Source organism: Eptatretus burgeri, chromosome 12, assembly GCF_056783735.1.
Source record: "Eptatretus burgeri isolate ZD-2024b chromosome 12, Ebu_testis_v1, whole genome shotgun sequence".
NCBI classification, from domain to species: domain Eukaryota; kingdom Metazoa; phylum Chordata; class Myxini; order Myxiniformes; family Myxinidae; genus Eptatretus; species Eptatretus burgeri.
Window position 1 is genome coordinate 21,179,372 of NC_140972.1, and position 21,200 is coordinate 21,200,571.

The 21,200-nt window shown below is 45.4% G+C and overlaps 1 protein-coding gene and 1 long non-coding RNA gene across 3 annotated transcripts in view; one reads left to right on the forward strand and one right to left on the reverse strand.

Annotated features, from left to right (window-relative positions):
• Positions 1–4,782, reverse strand: part of LOC147015226 (uncharacterized) — a 58,929-nt gene extending 54,147 nt beyond the window's left edge. For both annotated transcript variants that reach the window (XR_015050244.1, XR_015050243.1), the window contains exon 1: positions 3,897–4,782. This is a non-coding gene — a long non-coding RNA (uncharacterized LOC147015226). The remainder of the gene's footprint in view (positions 1–3,896) is intronic.
• An 885-nt stretch (positions 4,783–5,667) lies between these two features.
• The window catches only part of LOC147015228 (lysosomal proton-coupled steroid conjugate and bile acid symporter SLC46A3-like), a 30,261-nt gene continuing 14,728 nt past the window's right edge, over positions 5,668–21,200 (forward strand). Inside the window, exons 1-3 of the mRNA XM_085849786.1 lie at positions 5,668–5,826; positions 6,104–6,334; positions 18,826–19,702. Coding sequence (XP_085705912.1) covers positions 6,104–6,334; positions 18,826–19,702 — 1,108 coding nt within the window. The 5' untranslated portion in view covers positions 5,668–5,826. The remainder of the gene's footprint in view (positions 5,827–6,103; positions 6,335–18,825; positions 19,703–21,200) is intronic.

The window sequence follows — 21,200 nt, forward strand, 5'->3', positions numbered from 1 at the left end:
CCGGAGATAACGTGCTAACTCTCGAGGTGGGAACGCTCAAGCGGAGCGTCTCACGAAGGTACACGCTACACTAGCAGACCTATGCATGACTATGTTAGGGATGTTTCACCTCACACATCTTCTCTCCTCTCTTTCTTTCCACCCCTCCATCTCATCCCCTTTGGACACACAAAAGAGCATCATTACTGACTCTGTTATATATCCTCTCTATCCTCATCTGCTCTCTTTCTTTCTGGCTATCTAATCTTCCGTGTGTGTGTGTGTGTGTGTGTGTGTGTGTGTGTGTGTGTGTGTGTGTGTGTGTGTGTGTGTGTGTGTGTGTGTGTGTGTGTGTGTGTGTGTGTGTGTGTTATGGTGCCTGTCGAAGCATAAGTTAAGATTGTAGAATTGATAATGGGATAAGTCTGCTCTATGTCTGCTTTTGTAAATTACTTTCCTTTTGCCACACCCCACAAATTCCTTGCTATCCCTGCTGTACATACCAATAAACCCAACTTACCATTCCACATACCTTTCCTCACTTGATTGTAAATAAATGCTCGTGTAGAATTGTTCCCAGCTCGTTTTCATCTTTTCCTTCATTGGTCCAGCATGATTTGTATTCTAGCTTAACTGAGACGTTATTCCCCAACGATCAGTTTTCCTAGGCAGTACGTCCTTGGCAGTTACGCTCGGCTACATCTGATCCGGTAAGGTGATCCGGTTTGAACAAGGCGTACTGAGGGCGTGTCCCCCGGTAATTTCATCACATGACCATGAGGTAAATGGTATTCATTAGACGATGGACCCTAAGTCACATGATCGAGTTATTGGCATTCACGTTCGATTGGCAACCCCACCGCTTCACAAAGTTCTTCGTGTGTGACGGCCTGCAATTCCGGAGAGTATGGTGGGAACCCGAGCTAGCTTCCCTGCTTGTTGTCTTCTCGCCCCCGACTCCGGGACTGCAACTATATATACACATATCTCAGTCATACCGAACTGCTCCTGAATTCTGTCTTTTGCACCTGAAAAGGAAAAGGTGGAAAAGTTTCTGGCAACCCTCAACTCTGACGGCAACCGAACCAGATGGCATCAGCTCACATTTCCAACTTGTTCTGCTGCTCTTGCACTTCCTTTCTCTGCCCTTTTCACCATGTCATTTCCCATACATCATGTTCAATCTGCGTAATCATCAACCAACATCACAGCATGACATAAAAAACTGCGAAAACAGATCCACTTATCAACAGACCAATTAGCTTACTTCTAATCATCAGCAAGGTCATGGAATCCATCATCACAGCTGACATAAAATCATTCCTGTTCTATGACAGCCTCATCTCAGATCATAAATTAGGATTCAAACTTGGTCACTCTACCTTCATCATGCTGCTTCTCCTCTCCCAACAATGGATGAAGGCCCTCAATAGTAGACATGAGATCAGGGCCATCTCTCTGGACAAAGCTAGAGCTTTCGAAACAGTCTGGCATCCTGCCTTGCTCTCCAAATTGTCTGCCTACGGAATCAAATGCCAACTCCACTCTTGGATTGCTGACTTCCTCCACTCTTGCAGCCAACGTGTTGCTCTCAACGGAATCCTTTCTTCTCCTCCACCTGTCAAGGCTGGAGTACCACAAGGCAGTGTTATAGGCCCCATCTTATTTCTAATCTTCATCATTGATCTCACTGACTGGTAAATCCTCTTTATCTCTTTGCTGATGACTCCACTCTCTACCATGACATCTGCTATCCCTCTGATAGGCAGGCAGCAGCATCTTCCCTCTCTTCAGACCTTGACAAAATCACAAAATGTTCAGACACTTCGAATATTTATTTCAAATCTGACGTTCGTTCGTTCGTTCATTCTCTCTCTCCCACCTCCCTCTCTCTCTCTCCACCACCTCTCTCTCTCCCACCTCTCTCTCTCTCCCACCTCTCTCTCTCTCCCGCCTCTCTCTCTCTCCCACCTCTCTCTCTCTTTCTCTCTCTCTCTCTCTCTCTCTCTCTCTCTCTCTCTCTCTCTCTCTCTCTCTCTCTCTCTCTCTCTCTCTCTCTCTCTCTCTCTCTCTCTCTCTCTCTCTCTCTCTCTCTCTCTCTCTCTCTCTCTCTCTCTCTCTCTCTCTCTCTCTCTCTCTCTCTCTCTCTCTCTCTCTCTCTCTCTCTCTCTCTCTCTCTCTCTCTCTCTCTCTCCCACCTCTCTCTCTCTCTCTCTCTCTCTCTCTCTCTCTCTCTCTCTCTCTCCCACCTCTCTCTCTCTCCACCCACCCCCCTGAAAGAACCGTACTGCAATCCATCTACTTTCTCAACAATGCTCTGTTAGGTCTCACTCTCAGCCATGATCCCTCTTGGACAAGCCATATTTCAAAATTGGCCTCCAAAGCCAAATGCTGACTGGGCATCCTCCGTTGTGCAAAGTCCTTCCTTGGCACACCTGAGCTGTTATCCAACTATAAGGCTTTCATCTGCAGCTCAACGGAGTACTGCTCTCCCCTCTGGGTGGGTTCCCCTACTTCAAATCTTGCACAGCTTGATACTGTTGAAACAAAGGCCTTCAATATCATTGGAATCTCTCGCAATGAAGATGAGTGTATGGGCCTGTCAGTCAACATTTGCTTACAGGTTGGTGATCTTTCTGTCTTCTTCCACCTCATTTCTGGACTTGCACCCTCTGTCCTCTCCGTGCTTTGTTCCCCTCTGCCCCCCCCCCTAGGTATCTGCAGGATGCACGTGGTCTCCCAGCAACCCCCTCCTGGTGAAACTGCCTAAAATCCAGAACCACTGCCCTCCTCCACTCATTTATTCTTCTTTTTCCCCACCTGTGCAACCACCTTCCACACTCTCTGCAATCTTTTCTTCCCTCCAGGTCTTCAAGATAGCTGTTCACCACCATCTTAAGTCATCCTCCACCCCCGCCGACCAAAATTTTGCGTATGTATTCATACCCCTCATCATTACCTGTATCTCTTGTTTGTCCATCTCCATCTACTTTCTCCCTCCGCCCTGCTGTTGACATTTAGAAATCAGGTCTGCTTTGTCCATGTCTTTGTACAAAGAGAGACAAGCTTCCCTCTAATGTTGTTTTGTAGAAAGAGAGACAAGCTTCCCTTCCCGATAAAGGTTGCCGAGTATCCAAGCCCTCTCCTAATGTTGTAACCCAAATTTGGTGGCATTCCGACTGGTGGGTTTGGAGAAGATTTTTGAAGGAATTTACGTGATTTTACCAAACATTTATAAGGCCGTCATTGTGACAAACTTCCAGTCACGTGATAGGCATGGTCTCGGGTCGCATTCTGACTTTTTGAAATTCCAGATGAGTTAAAAATGTTTCACTCCCCTCTGTGCATATGTGATCGGGACGAATTCAGAGCCAAAGTACTGCGAAACTGTAGGTTTGTTTAACCGATTTGTGTAAAAAAAAAATAGAACTTACAATTGAAATCAAGTTGTTTCTCGATCATAAGCTGACATTTGTAGAAAAACAGACACACAGACAGACAGACAGACAGAGTGAACCAACGTTTTTTGCTTTGCATGCACAGGTAATAAATAAATAAATCAACTCTGCAGTTATCGACTTCAGTCAAAAAGTTGAAGATAAGAATGATGATTTATTTCTTAACGTAGTATATTATACAGTACTATATTATACAGGACTATCGGCAGGAGCGTTCATCCTTGGAGGGATGGAGGATGATCGGAGCTGTGTTTCGGGAAGAGTGCGGAGTGAACAATTGGAGTCCTTGATCAGTGATCCTGCCATTGGAACATTTAATGTCAAAACATTCTAAACTTCGATGGACTCCTCTGCTAAGAAGAGATTTTAAACTGTTTTGTATGAAAAAAAAACAAAAAACGATTAATTTAATTGCAGTGATGTTGTAAAGAAATCGTGTACGTGGTTCGTATGCAACACCTGGCTGTGGATGAGCATCAGTTCTTGCAGAGAGCGCGGTGCTGCCACTGATGCAGTGTCCCCTGTAAGGTTCGGGCAGGAATCAGTAATTGGTTCGGTTTGCCGGCGATAGCTCGCCTACTCTTCGCGTAGGACACCGTGGGATCTTTAACAAACACCGAGATGACGACGTTTGAACACAGACGAGACAGCGAGCGAACGCGCTGTACCTCGGGGCTCTCCTACCAAGCCGAAGAAATGGTCACCGGGGTCGACTGAGCACCTGTGTCGACCAGGTGATGGTGTCGCCAGGGCGGCATCGTTTTCCCTTGGGGTTTTTATAAATGGGAATATTATGCTTGAACTTTGGTCTCGTCTCCAGCAGAAAATTTCCGATACGGGTTTCCCGGAAAGGGTTGTTGAGAGATTTTGTGGTGACGGTTTAAAGTCGAGAAGGGATTGAGCGCAGGTGTCGTGATGGGCGGTGCAGCGCCGTTTCCAGGTGTGGCACAAAGGACCTGGTGGTGTCGCACAGGTGTCGCACGAAGCCAAGAAAACGATACGCACAGGCACGCTCAGCACCTTCTTTGGCAGGCAGACAGACAGACAGACAGAACGGCTTAAATGTGTCCAACAGGTCAAGATGTCCAATTGATGTTGGCGACTCTTTCAGGCGCGTGGCCTTCAGTTAAATATGACGTCACATGTCCCGAGAAGGCTCCTTCAGGTCCATGAGCAACGCGTCGTGTTTTTAATCCGGCTGTGCCATTTACTCGTCTCCTTGGGTTATAATCTTTCCAACAGAGAATAAATTATAAAACCAATCAATTAAATAATCCACTCGAGGCCGACTCGTGTTGAGGGATGTTTGGGACACCTTCAGCGTGTTTGTGAAATGCGGGTTTGAGACAGACACACGGAGGGAGGGGAGGGGAGAGGGGAGAGGGGGGAGGGGAGAGGGGAGAGGGGGGAGAGGAAGGGGAGGGGGAGGGGTGGAGAGAGAGGGAGGGAGGGGTGGAGAGAGAGGGAGGGAGGTGTGGAGAGAGAGGGAGGGGAGAGAGAGGGAGGGAGGGGGAGAGAGAGGGAGGGAGGGGGAGAGAGGGGAGAGGGAGGGGTGGAGAGAGAGGGAGGGAGGTGTGGAGAGAGAGGGAGGGGGAGGGAGGAGGGGAGAGAGGGAGGGAGGGGGGAGAGAGGGAGGGAGGAGGGGAGGAAAGGAGGGGGAGAGAGGGGAGGGAGGGGGAGAGAGAGGGAGAGAGGGAGGAAAGGAGAGGGGAGGGGGAGAGAGGGGAGGAGGGAGGGGGAGGGGAGAGAGAGGGAGGAGGAGAGAGAGGAGGAGGGAGGGGAGAGAGAGAGAGGGAGGGAGGGGAGGGGGAGAGGGAGGGAGGGGTGGAGAGAGAGGGAGGAGGAGGGAGGGGGAGAGAGAGGGAGGGAGGGGTGGAGAGAGAGGGAGGGGAGAGAGAGGGAGGGGAGAGAGAGGAGGAGGGAGAGGAAGAGGAAGAGGGAGAGGGAGAGGAAGAGGGAGAGGGAGAGGAAGAGGGAGAGGAAGAGGGAGAGGAAGCCGTCGTGGGAATGAAAAACAAAACGTGTTTAATTAAACAACTTGACTTCCCACTGACTCGTGTTGATCCCCTTTAGCCAATGGAGTGCAACCGTGCCTCAGTAATGATGCAACCAACACACGCAATTGTCGATCCAATCTTGGTGGAGTTTGCGTTCTCCGTTTCCATTCGTGGGAACTAATGAAGGTGCATTAAAAGACACCAACAAAAACAAACAACAATCGTGCAACAACGTTCACGATTCATCCTCCGGCAGGAGCTCGTGACGTCACCATTTGGTGAAATTGTGCCAAGAGGAAGTCCCGTGTGGAAGAATATAAATATAACTTGTACGGACGGATTCCTGCGCGAAACATTGTTCTGTGAATCTGCTGTGAACGTTCCGCGTACAGGTACGGAGGTTTATTTACTACGTTTACACATTTCTTTGTACCGGTGAACGTGCACATCAAATGGTCGGACCACGGGTGTATTTTATCGACTCTTCATCATCGTCATTTGTCGAGTTTCATCCCTTCAAAAAAACTAAATAATGTACATTTTAAACCAATTAGTACATACAGTTTTTAACGAATAAATGGCGGGAATTTGTTGTTGCGGTTGTTGCGGTCACTGAGTGGAAACGTGTTGTTCGGGTGTTTCCATTTTATTGACTTTTTTTTGATGCAGATGAACATCCTTCAACCCCCGGTGATGGAGTCGTGTGGCCTCAGACGCATTCGCCTGGTCGAGCCGCTCATGGCGATGTTCTTGTTTGCTGGGAGTTTACCGGGTCCGCTCATGAGCCCGTACATCTACCGCCGGCTGTGCGAGGACATGGCCGGCCAAATGGGGTTTCCATTTCCCGCCAACAAGCATCCCAACGACACCTGTTACTTCAACGGTACAACGCATGAAGAGGTACACACCTGGTGAAACCTGCTGCCATCTGTACACACTTGACTCTTGAGATACCTGTGTGGCCAACACTTGAAATATTGCCCCGTACCCTAACTTATTCGGTATTTAGAACCGTGTAAACGCGGAATTGCTCTAAGATGGTCCAAAAAAAACCCAAAAAAAACAACAACCTTTGATTCACGGAAAGTTTCACCTTCAATTTTATTCAAAAATTAATGATGCCGGAGAATTACATGAGTCTGTCAATGTCAAAGTTTGAGAAATTCCATGAATGCAACGAAGAACCGCAGTTATGCCAACCCCAAGGTTCAATGACATCATTTTTTTTGGTTCTCACTGTTTTGTGTCTTGACTACTTGTAGAACGATTTTTTTTTTTTGATTTGAGGTTTGATAGATGGCCAACAGCTATGCACGCACGCTCGCTCGCTTTAACCTGTCTAGTCTAGCTTCAAAACCTTACCCACATATAAACTGTCATCCTGGTGTTTCACAGGCAGGGCGATTCGTCAATGTGTGTGCTATTCCTTCAGGTGGGCATTAAACGGCCATCCCGTCTACTAGAATTCGTCGGTGGATGTTAAAGATCCCACGGTGTCCTTCGCAAAGAGTTGTCGAGCTATCGCCGACACCATGAACAAATTCCAAATTCGTGCTCTTACCAGCAGTGGGTATGGTATTGGTGGCACAGCCTCAGCGAGCGATACAACCTTGCAGAATTGTGCTGCATCTGAACGAAAACTCTGGCTTAAATGTTCAAATCCAAACTCTTTATGAGCCTATACTTAAGTTGCTTCAAATAATAATAAGTAGTAATACTGTGACAAGTAGCACAACGATATAAAATGTGAAATGGTGAAGAAAAATAAGGTGTGGTAAATAGTGCGACTGTTGTGATTGGGTTTGTTGTCTAAAAATAATACTGTACTTCTGTAACATGTTGGTGACATTTGTTAGTCGGAAGTCCCATGCAGTTTAACTGCATTATAAAACAATTTGGGGTCGTTTATAAAAAAAATTAAACTTGGCTATTATGAAACTATAGTTCAGGATTGCAAGTATTTGGTATACAGGTGTGGATCCATGATTTTAGGTTGGGTGGGTATGGGGAGCATGATAAGTGCAAAAATTTACATTGTACTGAAAAATATAATTTTGTCGAGCAGAGCAGGGGGACCATTTTTGTGGATCTTTCTTTTTTGTCCTAAGTTCCAGAGACTATTCTAAATACGGGTAACACTCTTATAATGCATTTTCGCAACAGTGTGGATTTCATTCAAGAACTAACAAACAACATCCGCACGACTGAGTGAGTCATACACTCACAGCGGACACTTTTGCCACGCTATGTCATTCTGAGCGAGTAACTGCAAAGCGTGTAACAAGTGGCATTGGAGATGATGATCAAGTGAAGAAGTCAAGGTCTCATTCAGTGGAGGTGAAATTAAAAGTTTTGGATCGGTCTAATGCTATTGAGAAAATGGTGGAGATGCTGACCACATGGATAGAGCATCAGACTCAACAGAACGACCTTGTCTGGAATGGACGTTCAAGAGAAGGTGAGGAGTTTGTATGGTGATCTAACCACAGATATTGTTCCGAAAATGGCCCTTATTGGACTACTAAATATAGGATTAGCTCAGATCCCCAATTAAATGCATGTATAGATTGGTTGTCCGTAAAATGGACGTTACCTGTGTGTCGGGAGGTGTAGGATGCATGTTTATTGTTCGTACGGTGGTGGAACGAGAACTCCCTCTTATTCCTACCCCATACCGGGATAGGCCCCTCCCAGTCAATGAGGGGGTGTGGCAAAAGGGAGGAAGTGACGCGAAGGGGAGGGGTTTTGTTCTGCTTCGCTGAGAGAATCGTGCTCGTGGAATGAAAGGAGAAACTGAGAGAAAAGGATTTCAGTTTTGGACGAGCGTCCGGTTCTCAAGGCGTGCTCGGAGTCTCTTTGAAGTGAGAAACTAAGGTTTCATGAAAAGAGCTGTGTGTGGAGAACAGTCGCTCTCGAAAGGGTGCTCGTGTTTTCGAAGCGAGCGAACGTAAGAGAGGCTGCCTGCACATCGAGCTGGCGATCGACTTGTGGGGAGGTGATCGACAGGTTCGGTCTGCGTCTGGCCGTGGAGCCTCCTTACTTACTCGCCTCACGGCTGGACACATTGTCGGTCCGCCTGCAGAGCTCGGAACCTCAATTTGGGCCTTGTCTTGTGAACGGGCCAGGCCTGGATTTGTATGCTGAACCCTGGAGATAGATCGGCTGAGGCCCATCGTTGATCTGGCGGACTTGTGCCGTCGACATTGTGCGGGGCCAGAGCGCGCGGAGACCGCGTGCGTGAGGTCTGTGACAAAAGGACAAGCGCCATTTTGCCACGTGGTGTGGTTCGAGCTGGGAGTTCGAATCCGTGGACATCTGCTTGTTGCGAGTGACATTCGTGCTTTTGACACTGTCCTCTCGTCCATAAAACCTTACCAATTACTCTGTCTTGTCTTGCATGCATGCTGTTTGTCTGTCTGTCCTTGTCTGCACGTTGTTTAAGGCATATTTCGGTCGTGACCCCCTCAAAACCTGTAGACCGTGGTTCCCTAGTTGAGGATTTTTAATAAAACCATTGTCGTGAATTTTGCTTGTGTTGTGATCCCCGATGTTCCCCAATAAATCTGGTTAATTCTTATGAAGATGCCGCTATGGATTAATTTGTGTCGCGTTGGGGAACGATCCGTTCGATTGGCATATAAAACCAAAATGGTTACAGACTGGCAGAAAACGCTCGGCATCTGATACAACCAGTCTGTAACCAGGGGTTCTATTTCCTCAACTGGCAAGGTACAAGGATTACGTTGGTATCGCGATTTAGGGCGCGTGACCCGAGGCCTGTGCTGAGCCGGCCGGCGTTATAAATCCCGGAGACGGCCGGAGTGGGTTGAGAATCCCTCCGTCGCTGAATCCTTAACAATATCAATGATCCAGTTCGTTTTGCTGCCAGTCATGGGTGGTTCAAGTGCTCATGTGTTCTACAATCTCAAGTTGACCGTGGAAGCTGCTGCCGAAAAATGTTCAGCTGTCTTCAAATCGGTGATTGCCGGTGGAGGTTACATACCGTGCCAGGTGTTTAACCCCAACTAAACTGGACTTTATTGAAAACGCATGTCCAGCCGTACTTTCATCTCCATCATGTTCATCAACTCTGACCTGAGGCAGTGATTGAGTTCAGAGGTTCAACGGAGGCTGAAGTCAACAAAGCAAGGCAAAAGATTGTGGACATGGTCCTGCAAGTGGGATTTGAGGAGGTTGACAAAGATGATGAGTATTTGCTTCTCATCCAGGTAGGAGCTGAGCAATGAAGATCTTCTGGTTCTGGAGGAGTGCATCAGAGAGGAATCAGAATCAAGTCCTGAGGAGGTTGTGCCTGTTAAAACCTTCATGATGAAGGTCATGACTAAAAGTTTCAAATTGGTTGATGAAACCGTGGCCATCTTTGATGAACATGATCCCGACTGCATGAGAAGTTCCAAGGTGCAGAGGGAGATAGAGAATGTCCTGAAATGTTGTAAAGGAGATCTACGAGTAGAACATGAAGACGGCCACTTGAGTCTCCATGATGAGGTTCTTCAAAAAACTCCTAAGTGAATCAGCCTACATTTCATCTTCTTAGTCTTCAACCTTAACTGGACAGCCTACCACACCTGAATAAGCCTGTCACAAGCAATATATACTGTACTCAACCCCAATCATGACAACACTTATTAAAATTAATTACTTTTGAATGCTTTTGTTATACATTTTGTTGATGCATTGTTTACTGCTTTTTTGAGGATTTATGGAGTTCTTCAACCTTAACAGGTTGAAATCTTCCCTGTTTGGAACATAACTCAGGTTTTACATGCTAAATATTGCCCCATAACATGTTTTCAGATAGCACGGCGTTTTTTTGGGAAAGCATTCCCCCAGTTCATACTGTTGTGGTGCCGGGTTCGGTGGTGAGGGCGACCGCTCGATGGAGCAGTTGGGCCGTCTCCCACCGAACACCGGAATTGAAGGTCGTAACCTTCAGATAACTCCGAAGGTCACGGGTCCCTTAGTGGACCGTGGATGCCAATATTTCGATGGCGTGGGGTAGGGTTAATTGTGTAATTCCAATTTACCTAAGTACCCACGCCGTCTAACTACCGGGGAAGCCACACTCTCGGCTGACTGTCTGAACCGAGTCGCTGTTCCGATTCGGATCCGGCGTAACCGAGCGGGGATTACCAAAGCCTGCCGGACCAAATGAACAATTTACGGCACAAACGGCCTCCCTATTTCTCAAGCCCGAACCATGCAAGACCAATGAAAAAATGACGGGCAACGAGCTGGTACATTTAACAGGGGTTTATTTACAATAATCGGGAAGGGAGACGCAGAGCAGACTTAATCACGAATATGCAGGAAAATGTACAATGAAATCACTTGAACATTTCTACTTACAGACTGGCCACAGACACACACATCCAAAAGAAATGGACCCCACCAGGTCTTTATTCGGTCCTCCAGCCGAGGAGGATAGTTCAGCTGGGGGGACAGAGTCTGGCCGGGTACCTGGCCGCCTCGTGCGGTTTCATCGACTCCAACCCACCACGGTCGGACTCGAACCCACGACCCGGAATCCAACGAGCCCACGATCCTGGCTGCCACGAACGACAGTAGATGGCACGAGTGCCGTGGAACACCACCACCACGAGCACCACACGACCACCGACCACTAAGGTACCCCAAAAAAAGACCAGGACCAAGACCAGACACGACGACGACTGCTGATGACAGCTCGCCACCTTTCTTATCCCTTCCCCAGGCAGGTTGAGGGAATCCGCTCTGAGTAACTCGCCTCGGGATTTGTGGGAAATCGCCATCTGAGGTAATCTCATTCCTCATTGGGCAAGGGACACGCCCTTGCCTTTCTGGGCGGGGTTTCGATCTGGAGCAATGGAAGCTCCGCCTATGTCTGTAGCCAGAACATGTGCGTAATGACGTCGCATGCGTGTGAGGAAGGCCAATGGTGGCAGGAGCGAAGGAGGATGTTGTTGTTGTATGTAAAAAATAATTCGCAGCGCACATACACTTAATCACCCATTACCATTGGGAGAGGACCCTAACTATAAACGCATACTTATCAAAATAACTGAACTGCGGGGGCTCTGGCAGTTGTGTGCAAATGGCTGCCAGATTCGTAACAATACAAGTAGTAGACATGTTAAGTGCACAAAATAGGGTGTTAACTTGAAATCATGATGCAAATGTCCCCTTTGGCATGGAAGTTCCTTAGGGTCATAGAAACAAATTTATCCAAAGACGCACGTCGTATCTCAAAATCCAAGATGGCCACCGTCAACCATTTTGGAAAACATGGCCCAGTCATAGCTCATGAACCATTTGTCATAGAAACTATTATGACATGTTTTCGAGCTAAATTGAGGTCGCTGAATTGATTTCCAGCATCAGCTATGCATTTCAGATGCATTTAAAGGTGAAATCCAAAAAAGAATACAAATTCTAACAAATTTTATTGTTTTTCACATACAGAAAATTTGAGGTAATTAGATTATCCATTGCACAATGTCGTAATTACACAAGTTCTTCCTCTTCTCCTCTCTTGTCCTGGTACATCCTGCCAGTGTGGGCGCGAGAACCTTGACATCAGTCTGCAGAGAAGCATACAGTGCTGTCTCTGCACGCAGCACTTACAAGGAGCTTTACATTCAGTCTTACACTTGCAAATGGCAAGCTCTGGCAAGTCCCACGAAATGGTGGGAGTGGTGTAGACTGGAATTGGCGCAGAGTCTGGTGTTTCTTGCTGCCATCCCCATTCTGTTGGAGATACTGGAGCTGGTGCTTTCACGAGCGTATTACCCCACACGTGTCCACTCTGAAGTGACAAAATAAATTACTGATTATATAGAATGTATAGATAGCTCATAAAATGTGTGCGATTCAAGAAATAAAAATGAATTCAGCAATCTCGAGCACGATTAATGTCCCCAATGATGTATATTTAATTACCTGATATGCAACTCTGAGAAGGTGCTGATGCAGAGCATCGCTGCTTGGAGGCATGTGAAGGAAGAGGGAATGCAGAGCAGCAATACGCTTATCATAAAGGGTCGTCAAGTGAGCCATTGCTAGCGACTCCCCTGAACCACGGTTATCTTCAATAAAGTCAAGTAACTCATTGAGAACATGTGCTCGCATCACCTGCGTGTTATGACTATCAGTGATGTCACATCTGACCGTCTCCACTTTCCTATACAGCCGAGTCAGGCACGCACGGTGATAGACGGCATTGATAGTGATCAAGTCATCAGTGGACAGTTTAGACAACAGGCGTTTGTCGCCCAACAGCTGAGCACAGTCATTGCATTTTTTTTATCCAAGCCAAGTGTAGCAGCTTTTCTGAGCTTTCTTGTTGCCCACTTCATCACAAAAGAGACACGGGGTGTCAACTGGTTCGCTCAAAGATGTAGAGGGTGATGTATGTGTGACTGACCTGGCTGCATGAGTTTTTACTGGGCTAAATGACGCTTGTCCTTGATGCTTATTCATGGCTCTCTGCACTTTCTGATTGTCGACAGAATTCCTGCAAGCTTTGTGCCATACTACATGATTAGACATCAGCTGCACTATATTCTGAGTATCACTGTCACCAGTATTCTCTACGAATACAAAATCAGGCAGCTCACCTAATTCATTGAGTTCCTGGATATTGTTCACAACCTGTCTGTAAGTGGCTGAAAGTCTTTCAGGATTGTTTCTCAATTTAACAGATGATGAGGTATCCGAAGTTAGATTATGAATCTCGTCTGATTGACATATAAAACATAGGCTCCAGTCCATCGTGGCAGGCGTGCTTTCACAGTTATCGGAACTCATTTGGATTAGTCACTTTGAATCTGAAAGTAAAAATTAAAGGTCACATAACATAGATACATTATGTGACTAACTCGTGTGTAGTTAAATTCAGCATGAGAAAACCATTTCTGAGTTGGGTCTGACCTAACCATCATATAGTAGACATGTTAAGTCATGTCTCGTTCTCACAATTTTTTTTTTCTCATACATTTTATAAAAAATGTAACATTTATGTATTTTTGTCTATGATTTGACCTTTAAATCCATCAGAAAGCAAAATTGTCACCTGAAATGAGTTCAGTGACTTCAAGTTAGTTAGAAAACATGTATCATAATAGTTTCTATGACAAACGATTCATGAGCTATGACTGGGCCATGTTTTCCAAAATGGTTGACGGCGGCCATCTTGGATTTTGAGATATGACGTGTCTTTGGATAAATTTGTTTCTATGACCCGAAGGAACTTCCATGCCAAAGCTGACCTTTGCATCACGATTTGAAGTCAAATGTCACTTAACATGTCTAATAAAGGGTGTCCTGTATTGTCAAAGAATGCTTCAATACACTTGAAAGGAAGTACTCGAATGAAAAAACGTTTGCTCAAAACTCAGCATTTATTTTAATTATTGAATGAAAAGCAGACATTGCACATAATGAAACAAATGATGTAATGATAAAAACAAATCAATGTCTTTGACTTATTGAACAAGGTTTGACATGGAAGTGACCTTCAGAATTACGGTTTTGCAAACAGCTGAATATTTTTTCATCATCTCGACAATGTAAATCACTCATAACAGCTTTTTCTCCAACGCATTTGATGCCACTTGTGTACCCTGGAGAATTTCCCACAGTGAAAAAAGCAAATTCTTGAGTCTTGAAAATACAGACCGAGCGCCGAATTCGAAAAGAGCAATCGGAGATTGCAGACCCTCACCTGGATTTGTTTTGTGTGGTGTTTGTGTACTGGTATGTTACGTAATTAATGAGACATAATTAGAACTGCCACTTTATAACTGTTGGCAGTGATTATCGGGTACCAAGATGTCCCGCTTTGAGCAGCCGCTTGACATTGACCCATGATGTTTATTATTATTATTCACTTAAATTCAGAATTGGATTAAAATAAATTTTATTCAAATCACATGGAAGACCAAATACTGCAGGTAGACTGTAGAGTACTGCATTGGAGTCATCAGAAGGAACCCGACAAGCAAAAATCAAAGATGACGTCATCAGAAGGAGCTTGGATAGGATTTGGAGTTTCAGCTGCTACTCCTCCACTTGCAAGCACAGCCAAGTGAGCCTTATTCAAAAAATAAAAAATTCCCAAACAATCCTGGCTGCCAGACAATGTTTCCGATCAGGTTAAAATTTAAAACGTATTGTTGCGGCTGTGGAAATTCGTAGAGCACCATATAGGTCCTGAGATCAGTTATACCGATAAGTCAGTGTTCAGATAGATTTCCCCACCGTTGTCTAATGGGAATTATTCGTGTAACAGGGCTATGAATCTTCAGTTAGCCGTTTTTCTTTACTATCGTTATTTTGGACCAACCACCTTCTCCACCACGCCAACCACCCTCTCCACAACTGCCTTCACAACAACGACATCTCACCATCTCCCAAACTGCATCTCCTCCAATACTCAACACGAACAACATCGCCTCACCTTCATCTCCGAAATGACGCCATCTTGGCGCCAGCCACGGCGACTCTGCATCGAACGACATCGCTGCAAACAAACGCGGTGGTTTCCTTCTCCCTTCAGCGTTGGTGATTTCTACCACGTCCGCTCGCTCCAAGCTTCGCCTCAGAATTCGGATCAAAAGAGAGAAAGGGGCGGAGCCAGTGGAGGTCAGAGGTGAGGGGTCGAAGGTTGGAGAGTGGAGGTCAAAACCTCGCCTCGCGGAGCACCAGTTCGCAGTCAGTCTGAAGAGGTCGAGGATCCGCGTGGAAGTCTGAAGCCTGAAGCCTGCAGTAGCTGGAGAAGCTGAGGAGAGCGGAGGAGGCATGAATGGGGAGCGCGGCTAAGCCTGCTGTGCTGTGCGGAGCTGCGCGTTCGTGTGCGGAACGTGGAGAGAGCCGGAGAGAGCTCGCCCACCAGCGCCAGACGGTCTGAGGTGATCGGGCTTTGGAACGGTCCGAGCATCGTTGAGGGACGAACGGGTTCTTAACGAGGGCATCAACTCAAAAAGAGCGAAGACCCGTTCGTTCCTCTCAAGCATTGCCGGCTGGGGCCTGGATCTCCAGGCCGCAGCCGAGCCACGGTTACGCGACCTGCCGTGGGGAAGGAACGTCGCGGGTCGCCCCAGCGAGGAAGGTAACCAGCGTGACCTCACGGAGCCTCTGTGGTCTACACGGCTCCGTGCAAATAAAGACCCAAAGAGGTCCAGTCTACCCCTCATCTGTCCTGGGGTTTTTCCTTGCTTTTCTTTGTGTAAAAGTTGTGGCGCCGAGTCGTCAAGTAAAACTGTATAAGTGACTGTACATAATAAATAGACTGTCATAGCGCTTTGTCTTGCTCGCGTCTTGTCCGTTCCTGCAAATTCATTGTATAAATTGCATGCGTGCTTTTCCATACCTGCATGACTGTATACGTGTGGGAAATAGTAAATGTGCTTGTTTAAATGTAACCTGTTCGTCGCGTCATTTTCCCTTAATTGAGCTGCCGTATTGCATTTCGGAATAATAGCGGGCTTTTTGATAGTCGATAATAGAATCGGGTCCAGCGAGGTCTCGCGATAATACCCCGCTCGGTTATCCCAAACGGAGCGAGCTGCTTAAGCGGCTCGTGTCCAAGCAGGCCTCGCTGAGGTACAATCTCGGTAATCTACCCACGCGAATAATTAGGTAAATCGATTATTTGGCGATCGGACCCTGTAGAGTGCGGACAAGGTTGTGGTGTGCTTGGAGCACACCCGTGACTGGTTTCCAGCGTTGTTCCGGAAAGTCGCGTTCCAATATGACCATATGACCTATGATGTCATAGGTGGGAACATTTTGTTCCTCATCGATAGGTGGTCATTAGCTGTAACGTTTCGCCTTGATCTTTTCAGCCGAGAAGAAGATTGTTGAAGGGTTTTTATTTATTTATTTTTTTAATGTGGCTGCCAAACCATGTGACCGGTGATGTCGATTGTTTTTTTTTTATCTTGCCAAAATGAAGTTTTTGCAAGATATGTTAGTCAGCTTGTTTTTTTTTTTATTTTTTTTTATTTTTTTTTGTTTGTTTGTTTGCCTGTAATCACGTATAAAAAATTCTGCAGAGCACAGTTGTCATTGGAAATTTTTGTAACTTCGCATATCAGAGGCCTATAGAGGTCCCTTTCAGTGCACAAAACTTTGAAGGTCAAGGTCAAAGGTCAAGGTCACTTTGTCGCAAATCAGGGGAGTCGACAAAACCCTTATTTTTTGAGTAATTTTGATCGGATCGTCTTCAAACTTCATGGGAATATAGTTCATGGTCTGGCGCTCAGCTGATTAATTTTTGGTGGCGATTGGCCTTGACCTTCAGGGTTAGCGCCTAAGGTCAAACATATTTGACCCCAAGGTCAAATTTTCAAGTTTTCGGAACCATATCGTGTAGTACCTCAAATTGAACACCTCGGAGTGCTTTCTAGATATGTCAAGCTTGAGACATTGTGACGTTCTGAGGCAAACACATTTTTCATTGTTACTTTGTAGAACGATTCTCATCGGAATCTCTTGTAGGCAGATATTCCTCAAGGAGTCGCTCCTGGTGGATAGCAGCTCTGTTCACCTCAGTGTGACCTTAAAGAAGTCACAGGTGGTCACCTTTTGGCAAGATACGGGTCACCCTGTGGGTGACATTGGTTTTATTTTTCTGTTGATCAATTTATCCCAAGATGACTCAAAATGTTCAAACTGATTGAATATAGCCTTTTACATGTGTCATGTGACGCTATTACGAAGGCACCTATAAAATCATAGTTATTCCCCATGCGGAGAACTTGTGCTAAGTTTCATTTTTATAGCGCGGTGACATCGCGCTGTTATATAATTGGCTATTCTGTCACGTCTTGTCACACTTGTGGCCGAGTCCATCCCTTTGATCGGAGGGCTATAAATAGAAATTTGTCTAACGTCACAACTCTTGCCATCATGCATGCTAATTCACCGTGTCTACATTTAAATTTTATAACTGCAAAATTGTTTCATCATTCTTAACCTAGACTTTTACTGCCCCCAGCCGCACGATATCGAAGTATTCGCTTCTTGTTTTCCATGGTGTGGTTTTTGAGAAAGAGATCCAAAGTTTTTCCTTTTTTTCCAACATGGCTGCCACAGCACGTGGCCTATGATGTCATCATTTACAGACCGGTGTTTGTGGGTTTGTGTACTTGTTTGTCACGCTACTCCTGCAGTTCTGGGCCAATTGCATCCAAACTTGCTACATTGCATCAGCATGACCCCCAATTAACGTTTAAGGGTGTTTTATCTTTGCCGAGTAGTTGCTCCTGCGGTGAAAATTTTGTCTCGATCCGACAAGCGGTTGCAGAGAAAAACTACTCACGTTCTGGACAGACAAATGGACCCAAATGCAATACCCTCTCTTCTGGCGAGGGAAATGATAGAGACGGGATTATCTGGTGTTTGGGATACCATTCCACTTCTTAGTTCATGACACCATTCCATGTACGTATGTATGTTTGTGAGTACGATAACTCGTGAACAGTTTCAGCGATCTTTCTCGAACTTTACCAGAGGATTCTGAAGGACATAAGTGAGGCTGTCAATGTTTTTTGACAGTATCTGTCAAAGGTCAAGGTGACGGTGCCGTTTTTCGTCATGCCTGTCAGGCTTCCGCATGATGCCTTCTTGTTTGTTTTTCTGTCTGTGAGCAGGATGTGTTAAAGAGTTGTGATGGGATTCAGCCGAAATTTGGTGGACAGGTTGAATGTGTGACAAGGACTAATTTATTTGATGTTGGTGAAGATCCAGATCCGAGAATTAAAAGATTTTTACAAGTGATTCTTCACCATTGACAAATGGGTAAAAACACGATATACAGCATGATATTTCAAAACGTTATGGATGGATTATGACGAGTTGGGTGGGTGACAAGAACAAGCTGATTAGATTTTCATTCAGGTCTGGATGCAGATCTAGCCAATCAGTGGGATACAACACATGAACTGTTCAGCCTGGTGGAGGTATGTGCTCCACCTCGTGTCGTTATAGTTATTGACAGTTTTCATATTGTAGCCTGCAGATAATCCCATGATTTAGTGTGGTTTCTGCTTTTCGACTTTGTTGTATCCCCGCAGATAATCCCATTTGCCGAATACATGAAAATATTGTGTCGTTTAATGAATATTTTTCACAGAATAGAAACTTTCCAAAGAAATATATTCATAACTGGCTAAACCAAACGTTTTTATCCTTGAATGGCAACATTTTCTGAATTTTGTAAAATTTGTATTGATAAGTTACATTGTCATTTATATCTCAAAAGACAAGAAATTCTAAGATTGTTTAATGTTTGCGTGAAGGCTGTTGTGATTATGGCTCTTTTTGTGTGTGTGTGGAGATTAATTGGTTCTTTAAAAAGTTATTTCTGTTTTATTTTTTTCTCATTTCAGGCATTGCAAAAAGCATCATCACGATTTGATCTCTACCTCACCCTGGTAGCTTTTGTTCCTTCTTTCCTTGCAACACTCTTCTTTGGTGCCTACAGTGACCAGCATGGGCGCAGATTTCCCCTGTTCGTCGTCTGCTTTGGCGATGCTGTAAGCAACATATTGATGGTCATTCTCCTCTACCTCGACTTACCACTTTGGGTCTTCTATATCCTCAATTTCACAACAAGTTTCTTTGGAGGCACAACAACACTGTTGGGCAGCAGTTTTGCTTATGTGGCCGATGTTAGTTCTGTGACATCTCGAAATGCCCGAATTGCCTTTTTGGAGATGCTTATTGGTGGAGTTGGTTTCATTGGCTCCTTCATCTCAGGCCACCTTGGTAGCGTTATGCAGCTCTACCAAGTGATTATTTTGGTTCTTGGGATTGACGTACTGTGCATGCTGTATGTGTGGCTGCTGATAGAAGAAACGGTAACCAGGGAGTCTTCCCAAGGCAACATTCCTCGGCGAACCATCATGACTTTCATAAAGGAAATTCGGGATGGTTTTCGCACGTTGTGTCTGGCGGATGGTGACCTCAAAAAAAGGATTCGACTCATCCTGATGCTCGTCACTTTTATGGTCACTGCTCTTTACTTCTTTGGCGCTGCTGGCCTATTTTCTCGGTTCCAGTTGAATGAACCTCTTCTGTGGAACTCCATAAAGCTTGGCTATTTTTCTGCTTTTTTCTTCTTGATATACATCACAAGCTACCTTGGAGTCCATTTATTCTCAAAGGTTTTGCCAGACATCCTCATTGCTGCCATTGGAATGATGTCTTTTGTCGGTGGAATGGTCACAACTTATTTTGCGAAAACTGACATCATCATGTACCTCGGTATGTCTTCATTACACACACAGTTTTATGTTACATTTTAAAGCAGTGTTCAACAACAGGCACCTTAAAGTGGATATAACTTGCAGAGTGAAGTTATTTCTCATCATATTTGCTTATCAAATGTAAATTCATATCTTCCAGTTGCAGATTTCCCTTCAAAAAAAAAAAAAGTGTTTGTGCCCTAAACATCCCTTTGGCCCACCATGTGGATCCAGCCATAAAATCTACTTCCCCTGTTCACACAAATATGAAACATCAGTCAACATTCCCCTTTGCCACATCCTCCACCATTGTTACTGAAAACGGTAACATTGCTCTCAACTCACTGCATTTGTCACTCTATGGGTGCATTGGGTGGGAAATTATCATGAAATTCCCATATTACTTTCGAGAGTACCAGGGTGTCTGCAGCCGCGCAACCTGCTTGCAGCAATAGTAGCAGCAGCAGGATGCCTCCAAGTTGTGAACATTTCCACAGCTGAGAACCATCCATGGATAAGTCACTGCTTGGTCACCAGGGTGTTGGACGTTAGGCTAGGAATTTTAGAATTTGGTAAGAGTACGAGCACACAAATGTCTACTCCGATTGAAAGGTACTGTGGGTTATTTAAGATACAATTGCAGTTACCAGTGCTGGCAGATAGAACATCCCTATGTAGGATGGGGTACTCGTTGATGCAGTGCTCTGACTAAAACACCAAGATGATAGATTATAGTGGGATCGGGAACCAAAACGTGATATTTAAATGGCGAGTGTGTAACCTACCAGCTATCCTGTCTGCTCCGTGACATGACAAGAAATAAATGAGCACATTGGGTACCAAGTGCCGTAGATGCATTGCGTTGGACATTAAAGGATGGTGCAAGCAACTCTTATCCAACTGTAGTCATAAGATTGAGTCCTTTGCTGTGCTTTTGGAGAAGTCTGTGGTGAGCAGAAACAATTGCTGGGCTGGATGTTTTTGGGGTTTTTCTTGTATGCAGCGAGGCTTGTGGAAGAGCAAAAACAGATAATTGATAGGAATGCAACGTAACAAAAGGAACAGCAGAAAGAGAAGGGGGAAATTTCAACAGTTGGGCCGAGGGAGAAAATAGACAGAGACGGACAAACAAGGGACGAGGGTAACGATGATGGATAGGGGAGAATGCAAGGGTTGGACAAGGTGCAGACAAGCAAAATTTTGGGTTGGGGTGGCTTAATGGGTGTAGGAAAAGATCATGGTTGTGGATGATGGATGATCTGTGATGGTGGTGAACATCTGTCTTGAAGACCAAGAGGAAAGAATGAGATTGAGGAAAATGTGAGAGTTGGTTTCACAAACAGGAAAAAAGAGGAACAAATGAGTGAAGGTGAGCAGTAATTCTGTACTTTGGGAGTTTCACGATTAGCGGAGTGCTGGTGGACTGCAGGCACCCTGAAGATACCTGGGATGAGGGAGGGACAAAGGACGAAGAGGGTATAGGATGCAAGACCAGAAAGGAGGAAGAAGAAGAAAGA